Source organism: Capra hircus, chromosome 2, assembly GCF_001704415.2.
Source record: "Capra hircus breed San Clemente chromosome 2, ASM170441v1, whole genome shotgun sequence".
In the NCBI taxonomy this organism is placed as follows: Eukaryota; Metazoa; Chordata; class Mammalia; order Artiodactyla; family Bovidae; genus Capra; species Capra hircus.
The window spans coordinates 4,181,727-4,200,550 of NC_030809.1; the positions used below are offsets into that span (position 1 = coordinate 4,181,727).

The 18,824-nt window shown below is 36.5% G+C and overlaps 1 protein-coding gene across 13 annotated transcripts in view; it reads right to left on the minus strand.

Annotated features, from left to right (window-relative positions):
- EIF4G3 (eukaryotic translation initiation factor 4 gamma 3) overlaps window positions 1–18,824 on the minus strand; it is a 354,292-nt gene that overhangs the window by 58,430 nt on the left and 277,038 nt on the right. For all 13 annotated transcript variants that reach the window (XM_018055176.1, XM_013974607.2, XM_018055170.1 and 10 more), the window contains 3 exons: window positions 17,969–18,088; window positions 12,252–12,422; window positions 4,478–4,675 (listed from right to left, as the gene is read on the minus strand). In XM_018055176.1, coding sequence (XP_017910665.1) covers window positions 4,478–4,675; window positions 12,252–12,422; window positions 17,969–18,088 — 489 coding nt within the window. The remainder of the gene's footprint in view (window positions 1–4,477; window positions 4,676–12,251; window positions 12,423–17,968; window positions 18,089–18,824) is intronic.

Genomic DNA, 18,824 nt, shown 5'->3' on the forward strand with positions numbered 1-18,824 from the left:
TGTTTTTCTTCCTGTAATCAGCTTTACTAGCTTTGTTTCAGCCTTTTTAAAAAAAGCCATGCTTGGGGATTGTAGGAGATCTTTTATCATCTTTGAACCTCTCAATTTTCTTTTTGGGGGTCTCAGTGCTTCAATCTGGATTCTGTACACTTACCTTCTAGTTCATAATTCTTTTCTTCAGCTGTGTGTCTCATCTGCTATTAAACCCTCTTACTTATTGTCTTCTTAATTTTAATATTCAGTTTTGGAAATTCTGTTCAGTCCTTTTTATACTTTTTCTCTACTGAAATCGTCAAATCTATCACCTTTAATGTAAGCAAATTCATTTAACATCAGTGCCTGATAAAACCAGAATCTGGAGCCCCACATAGGGCATTTGCTCGTTGTTGGTTCTCATTCATGCTGTCTTTTTTCCTTGTGTGCCTAATTATTTTGTAAAATAAACTGTACTATATTCTTCTGTCTTCTTTAAGCTTATTATAGTTGCTTCCTATTGTTCACTATTAAAATCAATACATAAACATTCTAATATATGATTCCTTGTGCACAAATGGGAATTTCTCTGTGATATACACCAAGAAGTGAAAGTACTGGGGAACAGCATATGAACATCTTCACCACTGTTGTCTAATTACTCTCCAAAGTGATAATGCTCATCTTTGCTTTTTACCCTCACTCTCATGGATGTGACTTGCACAGAACTGTATCTTGTCATTTCTTATTACTAATAATGAATAACACTGAGTATCTTTTAAGTTTATGAGCCAATGGATTTCATTTCTATGAACTGTCCATTTTTTATATTGGGCTTTTTTTTTTTTTCCTTACTGATTTGCTTTTTTCCCCTTCAGCTCTGGATTCTAACATTTTGGCAGCTACATGCATTTCAGATATATTCTCCCAGGCTGTGGCTTTACCTTTTTATTTTATTTATAGCATCAATTGGTGCACCAAGGGTTATACATTTTAACAGTCATATTTGATATTTTCCTCCTTTATATTTATTTTGCATCTTGCTGAAGAAATTTTCCCCCAAAGTTCATGAAGATAGCCTTCTTTTTCTACTAAGAGATTAGCTTTTCATATTTAGGTTTTCATTATTTTTATGGCTGTTTGATTTTCGTATTTGGTTTGTATTAGAAATTTATGAATAGTCCCACTGCCAACCTTAAATAAAACAAATCACAGTTAAATAAAACAAACCTCAAAACTAAGTTAGCTATGATGTTAGAAGTTAGGACAGTGGTCATCTTTAAGGAAGAAAGGTACAATTACATTTATTGACCAGAGAGTTAGGTATGTTCACTTTGCTGATATACAATGAAATATACACTACTGTGGTAGCTTAAAATTAAACATTATGAAAGTATTTAAATCATTAATTTATATTTAACTTATATGCAGAGTACATTATGAGAAATGCTGGGCTGGATGAAGCACAAGCTGGAATCAAGACTGTCAGGAGAAATAGCAATAACCTCAGATATGCAGATAACACCACCCTTATGGCAGAAAGCGAAGAACTGAAGAGCATCTTGATAAAAGTGAAAGAGGAGAGTGAAAAAGTTGGCTTAAAGCTCAACACTCAGAAAACTAAGATCACGGCATCTAGTCCCATAACTTCATGGCAAACAGATGGGGAAACAGTGGCTGACTTTATTTTGGGGGCTCCAAAATCACTGAAGATGGTGATTGCAGCCATGAAATTAAAAGACACTTACTCCATGGAAGGAAAGTTATGACCAACCTAGACAGCATATTAAAAGGCAGAGATATTACTTTGTCAACAAAGGTCCGTCTAGTCAAGGCTATGGTTTTTCTAGTGGTCATGTATGGATGTCAGAGTTGGGCTATAAAGAAAGCTGAGCACCAAAGAATTGATCCTTTTGAACTGTGGTGTTGGAGAAGACTCTTGAGAGTCCCTTGGACTGCAAGGAGATCCAACCAGTCAGTTCTAAAGGAGATCAGTCCTGAATATTCATTGGAAGGACTGATCTTGTAGCTGAAACTTCAATATTTTGGCCACCTGATGCAAAGAGCTGACTCATTTGAAAAGACCCTGATGCTGGGAAAGATTGAGGGCAGGAGAAGGGGACGACAGAGGATGAGATGGTTGGATGGCATCACTGACTCGATGGACATGGGTTTGGGTGGACTCTGGGAGTTGGTGATGGACAGGGAGGCCTGGCATGCTACAGTTCATGGGGTCGCAAAGAGTCAGACACGACTGAGCAACTGAACTGAACTGAATTTAACAAAAACTATTAACAAGCAATTTTCCTTTTTCCAAACTATTTGTACTTATGTTATACTTCAATAAAAAAGTTTAAAAATAAATACTCTTTGGTATGTAACTTTGGGGGAACCTGTGCTAAAGAAGTAAAAGCTCCAGTGTCTAAGAATAAATGCACTTAGCTGTGTACTGCAGCACTGCTTCTGGTTGCAAAAAACCCTCCAAAACAAAACCCAGAAACAACATGGGGTGAGGCAGGGGCAGAAGAGGGGAAAATGAATGAAAGAAAATTTATATGTGTATGTGGGTATGTATAACGGGATATATGAATCTATTAAAAGTGTGAGTAAAATCTATCTGCAATGACCTATGGGAATGTCTGAAACATACTAAGTGGGGATAGAAAGCAAAATGCAAAATAATGACATAATTCAATTGAAACAAAAAATTAAAAACATCTTCTTTACACATATGTGTATACTTTGATATGATTTTATAACTATAAAGAAAATTATGGAACAATACAATCACTTGCACTGATTGCCTTGGAAGGAAAGGAAACTTAACTGACTGGGGCTTCAAGGGAAGAATATTAACTTTTTCTGTGTATTTCCTTATTCTTTTTGAATTATTCCAATAGGTTGCTATTTTATAATTTTAAAAAAATCCAATAAAGTTTAAAAATTCTTATTATAAAAGGGTATGTCACAACGAAAGACCCATAAGTAGTTGGCTTATCTGTGAATTCTTCCCATTCCAAGCTAACTTGTATTATGGCCAGGCCTCTAAGGGTCATTTTCATCAATAGTATTCTTCAATTAAAGTACTTGTTTGACTGAGTCCCTTCACTTACCTGAAACTATCACAACATTGTTAATCAGCTATACCCCAATACAAAATGTTTTTTGGTGTTAAAAAAAAACAAAATAATAACAACAAAAATTTACAACCCTTCACTGATTCAATAAAAAACTGGTAAAAAGGATAAAATTACGAGCCAGAAGATCTGGGATCTAGTCCGAGTTCTAATTTCTGACTGCAGGATTTCATGGCTGTCACAATGAAACAAAGGGCATGAGCTGGTGAGGAATCAGTCTGCTTTCAGTCTCGGCCGCCCTCTTATCCTTTTGCCTTCAATCTTTCCCAGCATCACTAGTAGTACTAAGTATTACAATCATCCTCATGCTTGTTGCCTGAGACCTGAGCCTGCGGGAATACATTCCTCCTTCCTTGTATTTGTACTCGCCACTCCTCTCCATTCAGGCTGAACTAATTCTACCTGCTTCATAAAAGTTTGTTATTTCCCAGGAATATGGTGATTTCTTTTTCTTTCAACTTGATATTTCAGGCTGAATCATCCAATCAGACACCAAGACACTACAACATCACAAAATACCTTATGAGTGTTTTTTTTCCTTGCTAATGCTATTTTTCTCCAATATGGATTTTCAGTCCCTGGAAGACAGAAGATGTGCTTTTTCCTAAGTCCCAACAGACTTACCTACTTTTAACACAGGTACTCAAAAGCACTGGGATAAAATGATAGAATTTTGAATTTTCATAGGCACAATGACAATAAGGTATGATAATCAAGAAAAACTCAAATGTTAAAGGACACACATTTCTGATACAGGTACCTTGGTAACAGGCAGAGAAAACACAGATGGTACATGGCAGTTTTATGACTGCAGAATAGAGGATAATGAACACTAACCAGAGGCTCTTTGATCTCCCATTCTTTCTTGCCCTAGATTTGACAGGCTGTGGACAATGTAAAGAGAAAGAAATCTAATAGTATCTAAGAGAGTATCATCAGTTTCGAAACCTTTATGACCACAACTATGCTAGCACTTTTACAAAGGCTAGACTCAGAATCAACGTGCCTTCCAATTTTGAATCTAAATGTAAATGTAAGCATTTGCTTTATTTCTGTAAGACGATACACCAGGAAAAACTGGTTACCCATGACAAAAATTTCACATTACAAATTTTAACCTTCTTTCATCTTCCCCACACTGCATGGGACCACAACATGCCTATTTCAGTCTTACCTCCATATCCCCTTCAGAGGTGAAAATACATTATAAAAAAGCAAGGCTATTTTTATACAATGAGAATATTATATGTACTAAAAATATATTCTCCCCTTTACTCTGCCCCATCGACACTTCTGGGAAGAATGTGTAGTGAGGGGAGAATATACCTCTTGGAGCTTTCTGGTTTTACTCCTTCCTCTCTTCTTACCGTTACTAGACATCGACACATGTTTGCGTAAGCCACAGAGAAACTGGGTTCGTCAATAGCCTTCTCAAAGACCAGGTCAATGACTCCTTTCAGCCGCTCCTCGGTGTCAACAGTAAGTCCTGACACTTGCTTCATCAGCTGGTTGAACATCTGTGGTGTCAGTTTATTTAAGATACTTCGAACTTTTCTAAAAAGTTCCTACGAGGACCACAAAAAAGAAGAAACCATTATATTATCTGTGACAATATGATGCTTTCTATAAGGACTAATATTTTATTTGTAATTTATAAGTGCAATTTCCTAAATCATTAACAAAGACTGTGAATGAGTTACAGAAATAATTAAATCTATTTTATCATATACTAAAAATTTATACCACCCACTTTTTTTTCCACTACTGATGTGAATTCAAGGAACCAGGTATATTCACACTCCACAGGTGGGACTATAATTTGGCACATTTCCAAGGGCAATTTGACAATGTGTACTAAAACTGTTAAACCAGCAATTTTACTTTCATAAATTTATTCATATTTAAGGATAGGTTAAAAAGGATTTAGCCATCATAACTTCAATAAGTAACCTTTTAGAGCAAATAACTTAAATGTCCTTATATAGAATTTCACCTACAAATGGTATAATATAAATTATCATATAAAACACTAGGCAGAAGTTACTATAATAATGTTATAGAAAGCTTCATCAAATTAGAAATAGAAGTGAACTTTCTCAATGAGAAAAAGGCCATTGATAACCTTACTCAGTGGTGAAAGAATAAGTGTTTTCCCCCTCACAGTGAGAACAAGACAAAAACATCTGTTCTCACCATTCCTATTCAAAATTTTACTGAAGGTCCTAGTAAGTGGAATAATGCAAAGGAAAAGAACTATAACCCATACAGATCTAAAGGAAGAAATAAAATTCCCCTTTTCACAAATGACTGTCTTCACAGAAAAATCATAAGAAACCTATAAAAGTAGACACTAAGTGAGTCTAGCAGGTTTGTAGAACACAAGTCAATATATAAAAATCAATTTTATTTTTATGCATTAGCAATAAACAACTAGAAATTATGTTTTTAAAAAGTAGAATCTATAACAGTACCAAAACCATGAAGTACTTAGATAAGAATCTATCAAAGTATCCGTAGGAGTTATGTGATGAAATGTTTAGGTGACTGATGAAAGAAATTGAGAAATGCCAAAATAAACAGAGATCTATATCATGTTCCTGTATTATAAAACTCATTATTGTTAAGTTGCCAGTTTTACCCAAAGAGATCTACAGATTTAACATAAACAAAATAAAATACCTAATAAGGTATTTTTTGGAGGGGGGAAGAGTAGAAATCAAGAAGCTGATTCTTCAGTTGAAATGGAAAAACAAAAACTAGAACAGCTTAACAATTTCAAAAAATGACAAAAATTGGAAGACATATAACCTAATTGCCACACTTACCATATGAAGCTACTATGCACAGATAGTGGTACTGGCCAGAGAACGGACACATAAATCACGAGAACAGAATAAGTGTAGAAATATATTCACACACATATGAAGAACTGATTTTCAACAAAGGTGCAACGAAAATTCAGTGGACAAAGGGTAAGTCTTTTCAACAAATGATGCTGGAACAACTGGATATCCATAAGCAAAAAAAAAAAAAAAAAATCTTGATTCATACCTTACACATAACACAAAAATTAACTAAAACAGGATCACAAACAAAAATGTAAAATCCAAAATTAGAAACTTCTAGAAGAGAGCAGGACAAAAATTTTGTATTCTTATGTGTACAGGTATTTTAAGTGAGACAGCAAAAGCACAATGTGGGAATGAAAAAATCGATAAATCGATCATCATCAAAGTTAGAAACCTATGCTTGGCAAAAGATACTATTAAGAAAATGAAAAAAGCAAACCACAGATTGGGGGAAAACTTTTTTAAAAAAATACACATCTGACAAAGGATTTATATACAGAATAATAATTTAAGAAAAAACTCTCTCAAAATTCAGTAAGACAGCATACCAACCAACGAAACAGGCCAAAAGAGATAAAGGAAACTGTATTAAAGAAGATACACAAATGGCAAATAAGCACATGAAAAAACGTCCTTATTCAACACACTGGTCTTTTGGGAAATGCAAATTGAAACTACATTGAGATATTATCACACGTCCATTAGGATGGTTAAAACTTACAGAACAGAAAATAATATGTGCTGGTGAGGACTGAACTATTGAAACTCTCATGCCTTGCCAGTAACCATCCTGGAAAACAGTTTGGTATACTCTAATAAAGTTAAACCTATGTTGATCCAAAAGCTAGGAATTTACCCCAAAGAAATAAAAACGTATTTGCTCACACAAGTCCTCTATGTGAATGTTAACAGTAATTTTATTCATAATTACTAAAACCTGGAAAGTGTTTATCTTGTGAATGGATCCAGTAATGAAAGTTCAGTTCAGTTCAGTTCAGTTGCTCAGTCGTGTCCAACTCTTTGCCACCCCATGAATTGCAGCACACCAGGCCTCCCTGTCCATCACCAACTCCCAGAGTTCACCCGAACTCACGTCCATCGAGTCGGTGATGTCATCCAGCCATCTCATACATGCAATACGAAGGATGAGTATCAAATATATTCACTGAGTAAAAGAAGCTTTACTCAGAATGATTCCATATTTATATGACACTCTGGGAAGGGCAACACTACAGGGACTTTCCAGGCGGCACACTGGCGAAGAATCCGCCTGCCAGTGTAGGAGGTGCAAGAGATGCATGTTTGATCCCTTGTAGTAGGAAATGGCAACCTACTCCAGTATGCTTGCCTGGAAAATTCCATGGACAAAGGAGCCTGACAGGCCACAGTTCATGGGGTCGCGGAGTCAGATATGCCTGAGTGCACAAACGTGTGTGTACACATACAGAGGAACAAACACACGACTGACTGCCAGAAGTGAGCATGGGCAGCAGAGGATGAATATAAAGCAGAACAAGAAAATTTCAGGGGGCTGATGGCAATGCTCTACATCTTGATTGTGGTGGCAGTAACATGACCACGTGTTTGGCAAGAATTATAGAACTATAAACAAAGAAGGAAACCTAACTAAATTTAAATTATGCCTCAGTAAAAATATGAAGTTGCAAAAATCTATGAAACCATGATATAATAACCGAATAACCTATAAAATGTTTTGTTTGATCCCTATATAATTTAATTTGAATACAAGGATTTTTAGAAAGTGTACCAGTATATCAACAGTTTTAAGACAGTAAATAAATCTATTTAAATTTTTAAAAATCATATTGTCAACTTTTAAAGCAATAAGTCAGCTGCCCTTTTATAGAGAAGAAAAAATTTCAAGTTTATTAGGGATGAGGGAGTCACTGCACTTCTCCAAATTGCCTGTATCAACTGAGACAGCACCGTTTAGGTCTAAAACTTTAATTTGTGCTTTCCACAAAAACAAAATAAAAACGAAAATAAAACCCAGCCTTCAGATCTTCAAATAGATCAGAAAATACTAAGCTTAGAAAAACAGGAAAATAAAAAGGTCATTTATTGAAGTAATGTACAATAAGTGACTATAGTTAATAAGGCTGTTGCAAATATCATATGATATTGCTTATACGTGGAATCCAAAAAAAAAAAAAAAAAAGGTCCAAATGAACTTATTTAGAAAACAGAAACAAAGTCACAGATGTAGAAAACAAACATATGGTTGCCAGAGGGAAAAGGAGGATAGGAATAAATTGAGAGATTGGGATTAGTTTTTCCAGTAGTCTTGTATGCATGTGAGAGTTGGACGATAAAGAAGGCTGAACACCAAATTGATGCTTTTGAACTGTGGTGTTGGAGAAGACTCTTGAGAGTCACCTGGACAGCAAAGAGATCAAACCAGTCAATCCCAAAGGAAATCAATCCTGAGTATTCACTGGAAGAACTGATGCTGAAGCTGAAGCTCTAATACTTTGGCCACCTGATGTGAAGAGCCGACTCACTGGAAAAGACCCTGATGGTGGGAAAGACTGAAGGCAGGAGGAGAAGGGGACAACAGAGGACGAGATGTCAGATGGCATCACTGACTCAATGGATGTGAGTCTGATCCAGCTGTGGGAGATGGCGAAGGACAGGGAAGGAAGGCTGGCGTGCTGCAGTCCATGGGGTCACAACGAGCTGGGTGACTGAACAACACCAACAAACAGGGGCCACTGCGTGGTACAGGGACCTCTACTCACTACTCTGTGATGACCAACATGGAAAAAGAATCTAAACCAGAGTGAGCACGTGTGGATGTGTAACTGGTTCACTCTCGCTGTCCCCCTGAAACCAACACAAAGTACATCACCAATACGCCAACAAAAATTAAAATACAAGGAAAACAATACTGTTTTGCACATGTGAAAAGTTTTTACCACAAGAATAAGATTCTACATGATGATGGACATTAAGCAGGCTAACTGTGGTGATCATTCTGCAATACACATACAAATACTGAATGATTATGTTGTATACCTAAAAAGCGATATGTCGATTTATACCTGAATTGAAAAAGGAAATCTCCAGTATCAAAATACAAACCACTGACTAAAAGGCATTTATTCATTATGACTGAATATCTAGTTGATGTTTTGCAATTTCATCTAGATACAAACAAAGCATAAGGCACAGTAATCAAAACCATCAAAATTCAGCTTCAAAGACAGGAAAGTTACAAGAGACATGACAGAGCAAAGCACGAGGTTGATTAGAAGCCTTCGAGAAGTGAAGACTGTAACAGGTTAGTGAGGAAATACCTTTAGAAGGAAATGAGAATGGGGCCAGATTGTAAAGGGAAAAAAAAAAAAGCTGGCCACATGCAAAAAGGGTGGCAGGAGGACAGAAGATCTTTCAGGAAGGGAGATATTTTAGAAAGGATTGTTACTGAGGCTCTTCCACTGCAGGATTGGAAAACAGGAAGGAAAGATCAGAGGACTACTGCGCACTAGTGGGAAAGAAAATGGCATGACGATAAGCTAGAAGCTAGAGCGAGGAGGAAAAAATCAGCCCATCAGAGAGATGAGCGGGCAGCAGCAGTGGGATTACTGTATCAAGAGGAGAAGAGAGATGAAATAGCGGCCTGAGCAGCAGAACCGCAACTGTACTGTATGCATGTGGAAGGAGTCTAGACACGCCATTAATAATGATTTCCTAGAAATGTTTCAAGGAGACGATTAATTCTTACGGTATCCACTAGTGATCATTCATAATGTTGCCATAAATACAGAGGGTAGGAACAAACGTCAGAGTGACAGTTTTCTGGACGTGGTGGCAACAGCAAAACTATGGTTTTGACAAAAGGATAGAAAAAGAGTAATAGGAGGAACAACATGGGATATACCTGTGCAGAGAAGAATGAAAACACAGAAAGGAGAGGGAATGAAGCAAAGATGCTCTGTATTAAGAAGAAAAAGTGTCAAGAAAAGGAGGTTGTACTGGCCCTGCATAAGAAGTCTATCATCCCAGCAATGGATTTGCTTTATCTATTCATTAAAGAAAACTGAACTAATTAATGATACTGCAAAGTCAATATAATTATTCTGTTTCTGAAGTAACAATTAATAATGGGGAGAACTTAGTCAGAACAGCCATCATTAAAAAGTCTCCAAAAAACAAGTGCTGGAAAGGGTGTGGAGAAAAGGGAACCCTCCTATACTTTTGGTGGGAATATAAATTGGTGCAGCTACTATGGAAGACAGCATAGAGGTTCCTTAAAAAACTGACAATAGAGTTGTCATATGATACAGCAATTCCACTCCTGGGCATATTTCCAGACAAATCTATAATCTGAATTCCAATGTTCACAGCACCATTATTTACAAATGCCAAGACATGGAGACAATCTACAAGGTCATGGACAGATGAATGGATAAAGGTGTGATACATACATATATCACATAAATATACATGTGCACACACATATACAAATAAAATGAAATACTACTCAATCATAAAAAGGATGAAATAATGCCATTTGCAGCAATATAGATGGACCTAGAGATTACTGTACTAAGTTAACACAGAAAAATACCTATGGTATCACTTACATATGGAATCTAAAATATGATATAAATGGACTTATTTACAAAACAGAAAACAGACTCACAGATCTAGATACAAAAGGGGAGAGGGGGTGGGGAAGGGATAAAATAGAGTTTTGGAATAGCAAATACACAATATTATAGATACAGCAGATAACAAGGTCCTACTGTATGGCACAGGGAACTATAGTCAATATCCCGTAATAAAACACAATGAAAAAAATATGAAAATAAATATCTATATATAAACATACACACATATGTATCTTTTAATCACTTTGCTGTATACTAGAAACTAACTCAACTTTAGTTGATTTAGAACTAGAAATTAGATTTAGTTTCTAAATCAACTATACTTCAATAAAATTTTTTAAAAAACGGGGAGAACTCTGTTACAGAATAGAGAGAGGTACAAGTTCACAGCAAACGGACTCCTCAGTAAGTGCCTCTCAGAGCTCCAGTTTCTTCATGAGAACAAGAGAACACATGCATTCCTGCCTTCACAGGTGCTGTAAGAATCTAATGCCATAAGGCGCTAATAAACTGCCTTAAACACCAAAAGAAGACATCTTCATATTCAATGATAAATATCTAGCAGGAAATTCAAAACTTTTAGGTCCCTACTCATTAAGCACTTCTCAGAGGGAATGGAAGCAGGAATGTAGAAGGTTTTTTTTTAAGGTTGAGAAATCTTCAGGGAAGATTAGTTACTTTATTTCAGTGACTCTGGAGCAGGATGTTCTTGGGACAAATGACTGGGGCAACTGCGAGAAAGATGAACAAAGGCAAGCAGCCGATTTGGGTCTGACAGTTTGTGATGCATCAGTTCGTCTTGGTCCTGACAGTTTGAACAGCTTTGCTGCTAAGTTTATTGTTTAACAGGTATTTATTAGGTATCTACTATGTATGAGACTCTGTGCTGGTGCTCAACCAGCATCAGGATTTGTAAGGCACATCTCTTTCCCAGCGACATTATCACACTAAGCACGTAACTGGGCTCCCAGAACCACATCCTGTGCAAGTGCTCTATATAGCTTCATTTAAACCTCACAGAGTTCCATAAGGCACATGCTATTAGCATCTTAATTAGTGTCAAGTCAGTTATCTTAGCTGGAACCAAGAGCATCTAAAGGGTGCAGGAGAGGTGGCACAGGGATAGGGACTGGCGCTGTGTGCACAGCAAAGGAGGAACAGAGGCGTTATACAATTGACACCCAAAACCAAATTTGTGTGGATTAAAGGAATTCACTCAATTTACCCTAAGGAGTTCTGAGGGAGGATATACTCAAAAAGATGCAAAGAATTCAATTTTACTACCAAGGACTGTAAATAAGATGTGTTTCTAAATTCTAACTTATTAGAAATGAAACAAAAAGCAAAATACTAACTAGACTACCACACGACAATGAACAAGAATCTAAAAACATATTTTTAAGAAAAGCAAATATTGATCTAAGCATGAATGACAGAATTCTATGACATGTGAGCCCTCGAAATACAGTGTGTGTTTTGAAAAGCACACAGAATGCAACTCCAAGAGAAAACAGGTTGTTGGCATTTACGATAGCTTTTAGAATAATGCCTGTAGTAAGGGAAAAAAAATCACAAAAAACCTTATATTACCAGGGCAAAGAGACAAAATAATACCACCATGATTCCAAGCCGCTGTGAGCGTGCGCTCAGGCGCTCACCTGGGTCTTGATGTTTTCAGGGTCCTCAGCGTGGCTGTCGCGCTTCTGGCTGGGCTTCCAGGCGTTCTCCGCCTTCTTCAGGTGCACATCGTCTTTCACAGAGACCGTGATGATCTTCCTGGGCTCTCTTCTCTGGCCGGGTTGAGATCTCCGTGGTCCAACATTCAACAGCTAGGACAAGAGTATTCTTTATTACATCCACACAGAGTACTCACAATCTACTGTCTCTGCTGTGCTGCTCGAGTAAGGACTGACGGTCACAGGAAACACTTCTAGACGCAAAGATGGGTGTCAGGCATTGAACTGAGACATGATCTTTTTTTGGGGGGGAGGGTGTGGGTGTGTTAGAATGTCATCACTGTAGCGTACACCACGACTACAATTTTTGACCCTGATGTCCTAAATGAGATATGTCTGATAAAGCTATTGTACCTAACAAAAAAGACTACCCTAAGTGAAACTGCTGCTTCTTTTTTTCTTTTGAACTCGTTGTGTGACTTTGGACTAGTTACTCGAACAATTACAAAAATTCAGAGGCAGAGATCACCACAGTTACAAATCTGCTTCAAAAACTGTGTCTCTACACTTTCAGTGTGCAATACAAATACACCCTTACCATGAAAATCATCTACAGCATAGACACCCAGACTGACTGTAGACCTTAATAGATCCCTCTACGTTTGCTGGGCCAGAAATACTAAAATAAGTCTTCCTTATGTCATTAATGAAATCCAACTAAATCACTCCCTGAAAAAAGGCCTTTGTCAGCTCTTTGTTCCTCCTAGAGTCCCACTATGCTAACTCTGTTAAAACCAATGTATGTTAGCATGTCACACTGGTCATCAAATCAGAAATGTTACTTCAACGGCAATGTAAGTTAAAAGTTGTATTCTATGTATTAAAATGTTCCTAGTAAATGCTACTCTAAATGCCTGGAAATACTTTTGCAAGATTAAATATCTGGAGTGACAGAGAGCTCTGCTTATGACCAATCCAAGATCTGGGATACTGACTACCCTTACTTTCTCTGACAGGTCCTTCTCTGAATGATGAAGAAATATTACAATTAGGTTTCAAGAGGGAAAAAGGAGGAGAAAAAAAAAATGCTTCACACAAGACATACAGACCAAAATCCTATCTCACTTAATGCTCCAATACTGCCCTTTAAGTGAAACTAAAGCAATTATCCTCCAATAAAGAGAGTAAATAAAATGTCATACTTCATACAGAAAGACACATTCAAGAGAGACATGGTCTGAGGACTTTGATAAGCATCAAAGCCTTTACACATCACCCATCTCAGAATTAATTATTCTCTTACCCTTCCTTGACCGTGTGCCCTAATTAGAAACAGCAGTATTAAGGATGTTTCAGGATCAAAACTTAGAACTTCTGGGCAATACACACCAATCAAATACGTCTAGCTAAGGACTCAGTACTAATGATAATAATGTGAGATTATTTTGTAATCTAACAAATGAAAAAAAAACAACAAAACAAAAAACTGAAATCAAATAAACCCCGAGGTGCCACACATGGTATAACTAAGACAGAACTAAAGAAGATCATCAGACTGGGAAAGTATCAACTGGAAAGAGCTGCTAAACCAGACAGTACTACTCTAAGGTTCATTTCTCACTGAACCCTTGCTAGTTCAGGCAGAAGAACTTTTAAGAAAAGGCAGTAAACCACGTATTGTTTGGGCTTTATAATTCAAAATATATTCTACTGTTAATTAATGTCAGTTACTATCTTTTTTTAAAGTTTGGATAAAATTCAAATAAACAGATCACAGATATTCAACTTATTCCATACATCTGCACATAGAAACTTGTTAAAAACAATGATTGGTGGGTATTATAAAAAGTATTATGCCAAAATCATTTAAGAGCCATAGTATAATTTGTGGATATAATTTTAATTATGTTTGCATTAAGTCAGAAAATGTTCATTTCCAAAAAAGAAACTGCAAATACCAATGAACGTTTGAGATTACTAAAAAGTAAATATGATTTACGAAACAACTCTTTATCTGTCCCAAGACAAATATAAGTGAATTTCAGACAAGCAGCAAAGAGATGTGAGAAATATTAAATAAGTAGATAACAACAGTGTTTCAAAGTAAAAAAAACTGTTAAAAAAAAGTCAAAAAAAAGTTAAAAACTTTTTAAAGTCCCGGATTAAAATATTGAAATTATAACCCATGTGCATCCTCCCAAGACAAATTTAAATATCTCTGGATAAAACTAAGATACTGCTCACAAATATTTACCCAAGTATACTGAGTCCTCAACAGATTATTATTCTTATAAATGGTTAATATGCTTGATTATAATTAATCTCTAACATTCTTCTGTTTATACTCAGAATGATTCACTGGAATACCAATGCCTGGAATGGCTACGGTGAAGTGGAGAAGAGAGGCAGATCAGAAGACAAAAGAACTGTGGTCTCTTGAATACAATTCTGCCACTTACGAGCAAAATTACTATGAACAAGTCTCAACTTTGCTGAACTTAAACCATCTCACATATTAAATGCTTATCGTACCTACGTAAGTTATTACTAGGATCACGGGATATATAATAGTAAGGCATGCCAAAGACCTTTTGAAAAACTAAGTACAATATGAGGTTGTACAGTATCATCATGAATACCAAAGGAAAAAAAGAGAAAATTTTTAAAAAGTGATATGCAGGTTGGTATAAAAATGTTTAAACACCCTGTATCCTTTTTGTGTGTGAAAAACTTAATATAAATTGTCAGATTTATAGTATCATTCAAAAGCTGTACCACAGGTAATGAATGACTTTATTTACTAAATACAGATAAAATTCTACGATGCTGTGCTAAGAGTTATGGAACATATAAAAAGAAATAAAGCCTGGTTTCCTTGCTTGAAAGACAAACAATTCTGACTGATGGTGAGAAGATGAACTTCAAGGTATAATGTGTGCAGGGTCCACATATCTTAAACATATTACATAAGAAACTATAGATCTCTGTTGTAGAATTGAATATATATTGCTCCTATCTCAAACTTCTCTGCTTACTTGTATAACCAAAGAAAATAGGACCAATATGCACTGTAGCATTTTTTTCTTTTTTTAAGAGATAGAACCAACCATCCCTTTAAGAGAGAAAAGGAAGATATGTGCTCAGGAAACCTCTCTGTATGAAGGATTTTCATCACAGTTCAGTGAATCTCAAATTTAGTTAAAATGGACATGAATGGCAAGTTACTAGTCTAGGTCTATAGCCCCTTTCTCAATACATTTCTTTTGAGGCACATTCTGTGATATCTGCAAACAGATTATTATTAAAATTAACACCACAATAGCCAAGTAACTTGACTTTTAAAAAACTACAGAGATGATACTGCCTGGGTGCTTTCATCAAAAGATGAAACTTTATGGCTACAAATTATATATAACTGTGTATGACACTAATATAATTGCTACACATTAAAAATATGTTATAACAAGTCTGTTGCAGGAAAGTTTATACCAGGAGTCACATCAACTACAGCTAGACTAAGAAGCATACCTAGCATATCTTAACGATTTTGGATGGTAATTATTTATAAGCCAATTTGGAAGTTGTATGGAGCCAAAAACTATGAAGAGTAGGGCTGCTTTTATTTTCCCCAAGCAGGATTATTGATTGTTCCTTTATGCTATATATATTCTTTAAAATTCCCATCCTTATCTTCACCAATATACCAAGTAAGTTGGACAAATTAAATGGAGAATATCTGTTAGCTATGGGAACTGTTGGAAAAATAATTACTTATATTAAGACAATGTATCAATATTACTCTGATTGATCACAATTCCACTTAAAAAACAGCATGTGGAACATTGACAGAGCTATGAAAAAAAAGTGAGTTAAACAATTAAAGTGAATATTTTTGGAGACTCTACAAATTATTGATAATGGTTCATCTCCTGTCACATTACTTTGCACTAAATAATCATTTACCTGATATACATAGGAAAATAAATTACTGGGCAAATATACACTGGGACAGTTACTTTAAAAACCCATTCTCTAGTTTCAGTATTTTGAGTGAGATATAGCTATGCTTAATTCATAATACCTCCTTTAAGCTATACCTGATTATCAGACAGCAGCAAGCTGGTAATGAAAACTCACAGTATACACTGGAAGAGGAGATGCAACACTGCATATCTTCTGTGAGTGACATACGAACAAAACTGAGCAACATGATAACCACAGACATTAACCAGAGAATGATCAAAATGGCATCAACATTATTTCAAATGTTTGGCAAAACAAAGGTATAAACTGAAACCAAAATGAAAACAGAGATTAACAAATATATATTTAACCCACCAACGAAGGGAAATAATACTGAAAAACAGGTATAAAATAGTTTCCAGAAAGCTGCTTTCTAAGACTTTCTGGTGAGGAAATTCCAACTTTAGAAAAAAATTTTAATTTGGTATTTAGAGAAATTAGATGAATTTAAATTTCAAACCCGAGTAAGAACAGAATATTATACACATAGGGGTCTTTAAGAAGGTGATGCTTAATAAAAAGAATGCTTCAAATTAAAGTTTTCTCTAGTTTTTATAAAGCCTCCAGCACGGTGCAGACATTCCAGTGTCTTCCATCAGTGTTTGGTTAGGCAAATAATTTAAGTATCTACAAAGTGTGATTTGTTGTCAGAAGGCGTAGTCTTATTTCAGAGCAAGTTTCAGAAGTTGCCATTCCCGAAATAAAAAGGTGATGGGGAAATAAAAAGTGCCACCTTCTATAAATATATTTTTACAAACATACAGTAGTATAAACAGGGTGATCCACAAATGTATATCAAACCCTGAGCTCCTTCAGAACTTTAGATTAAGTTCTCTCTATACCATTCCAAGTTGGGGAAGAAGAGGTATTCACATCACTAGCAACTTCACCCCAACGTTCCACAAGTCTCCAAAGCATGGAGTAGGCAGGGCCTGTCAAAATTCTGCTCAGTGCAGTGCCCAGCTTAACTCCATGGGCGATGCCACTCCCGCCGCTGAAGAGCCTGCCGCTGGGAGTGTAAAGGCAATCTGCAGCTCACCAACACCGCGATCTTCTGAATATATGTCTTCATATTTTGGCTTCAAGACTTACAGTAAGTGAGAAGAGCAAAACAGGAAATGTAACACCAGAAACTACTGTTTTGTTTTGTTTTGTTTAAAAAAGGATTCAGCGCACCCCTAGAGGCAGGCTCTTCAGGGGTGGGTGCGGCATCGCCAGTGGAGTGGAAGCTGGGGTTTTGCTCTGTTCCAGAACTGGCAATCCATGCCTGCTCTGCACTTTGCAAATCTGTAGAAACAAGACAAAGAGATGACCATTAGCTGAACATCACTGGACATCTCTAGTGCATCGGGACACCTCACGACAAAACAGGGATCCTATATAAGGTTGGTTCTATTTTTAACCCACGTGCAGGTCTTTCCAACTGAAAAAAATGTGGAAAAAAAATTCAAGACCAAATTAATGCAGACCAGCTTCTTTCAAGTAAAAACTTGAAACTCAAGTGTATTCTTTATTTGTTTGAATATTAGCATGCAAAGGATAGTCTTCGCCTCTTCTACTTCCTCTTCTTGGTTAGAAGAATCAAAGAATAAAAGTCGCTCTCCTGCCATTAGACAAGATGTCATGAAGTCTATGACAGTTTCTAACTAACTGGGTTGTAGGGAACTTGCACTTACAGGTACACCTCTTCCACCAGGGGCTTGCCGTCCAAAATCTGCAAAGGCTGGAGTAAAGTCTGGTCCCCTAGGCAAAATCCGAGGATCCAGAGTTCGCATTGGCAATTTTGGTTGATTAATCTGCATAAAGAAGCAAAGAAAAGCTTAATACAAGTTTCAGAGCATTCAGTGCCACAAAGACAAAAACTTAGACTAAAAGTTATGTCAGCTGACAAGATAGAGCTGCCTTTCTGAGCCAGTGGGCGTCCAACCTGAATCATGATAGGCTCTCCTGGGCTGGCCGTAGAGCCCTTAGGTCAACAGTGGCTTTCTGGTTGCCTTGGAATGGTCAGGTCTAAAATTCCCAGCTCACTTGACACTTTAGGGCCAACAGAATGGCACAAGACAAGCTATTTTGAGAACTTATGAACTATAGCCAAATTTTGGAATCATTTTCCAGGATCATTAAAGCACCCGCCTATAATAAATCTGATATAGCTTGTTTTGGTTTTGATGCTACTAACTTATGGTTAGTAAAGAATGTATTTTGAACGGACAACAAATCTCAAAAGGAGACAACTTTCATGTAGGATGACTTTATTTTTTGGTTGTGCCACAGGGCTTGTGGGATCTTAGTTCCCCAACCAGGGATTGAAAACTGGATCCCCAAAATTAAAGCGCCAAGTCCTAACCACTGGACTGCCAGTGAGTTCTCCATGACGATCCATTTAAAAATCTCATTTTGTCTGCTTTGTTAATCGGAGATACCTGGCTTTGTAGTGACCACAGACTCAACAAAGCTAAGTAGATTAGTGAGAAATCAATTTATCATCGGCCAAAGTCATACAGATAAGGCAGGCAGACAGGAAAAAACATT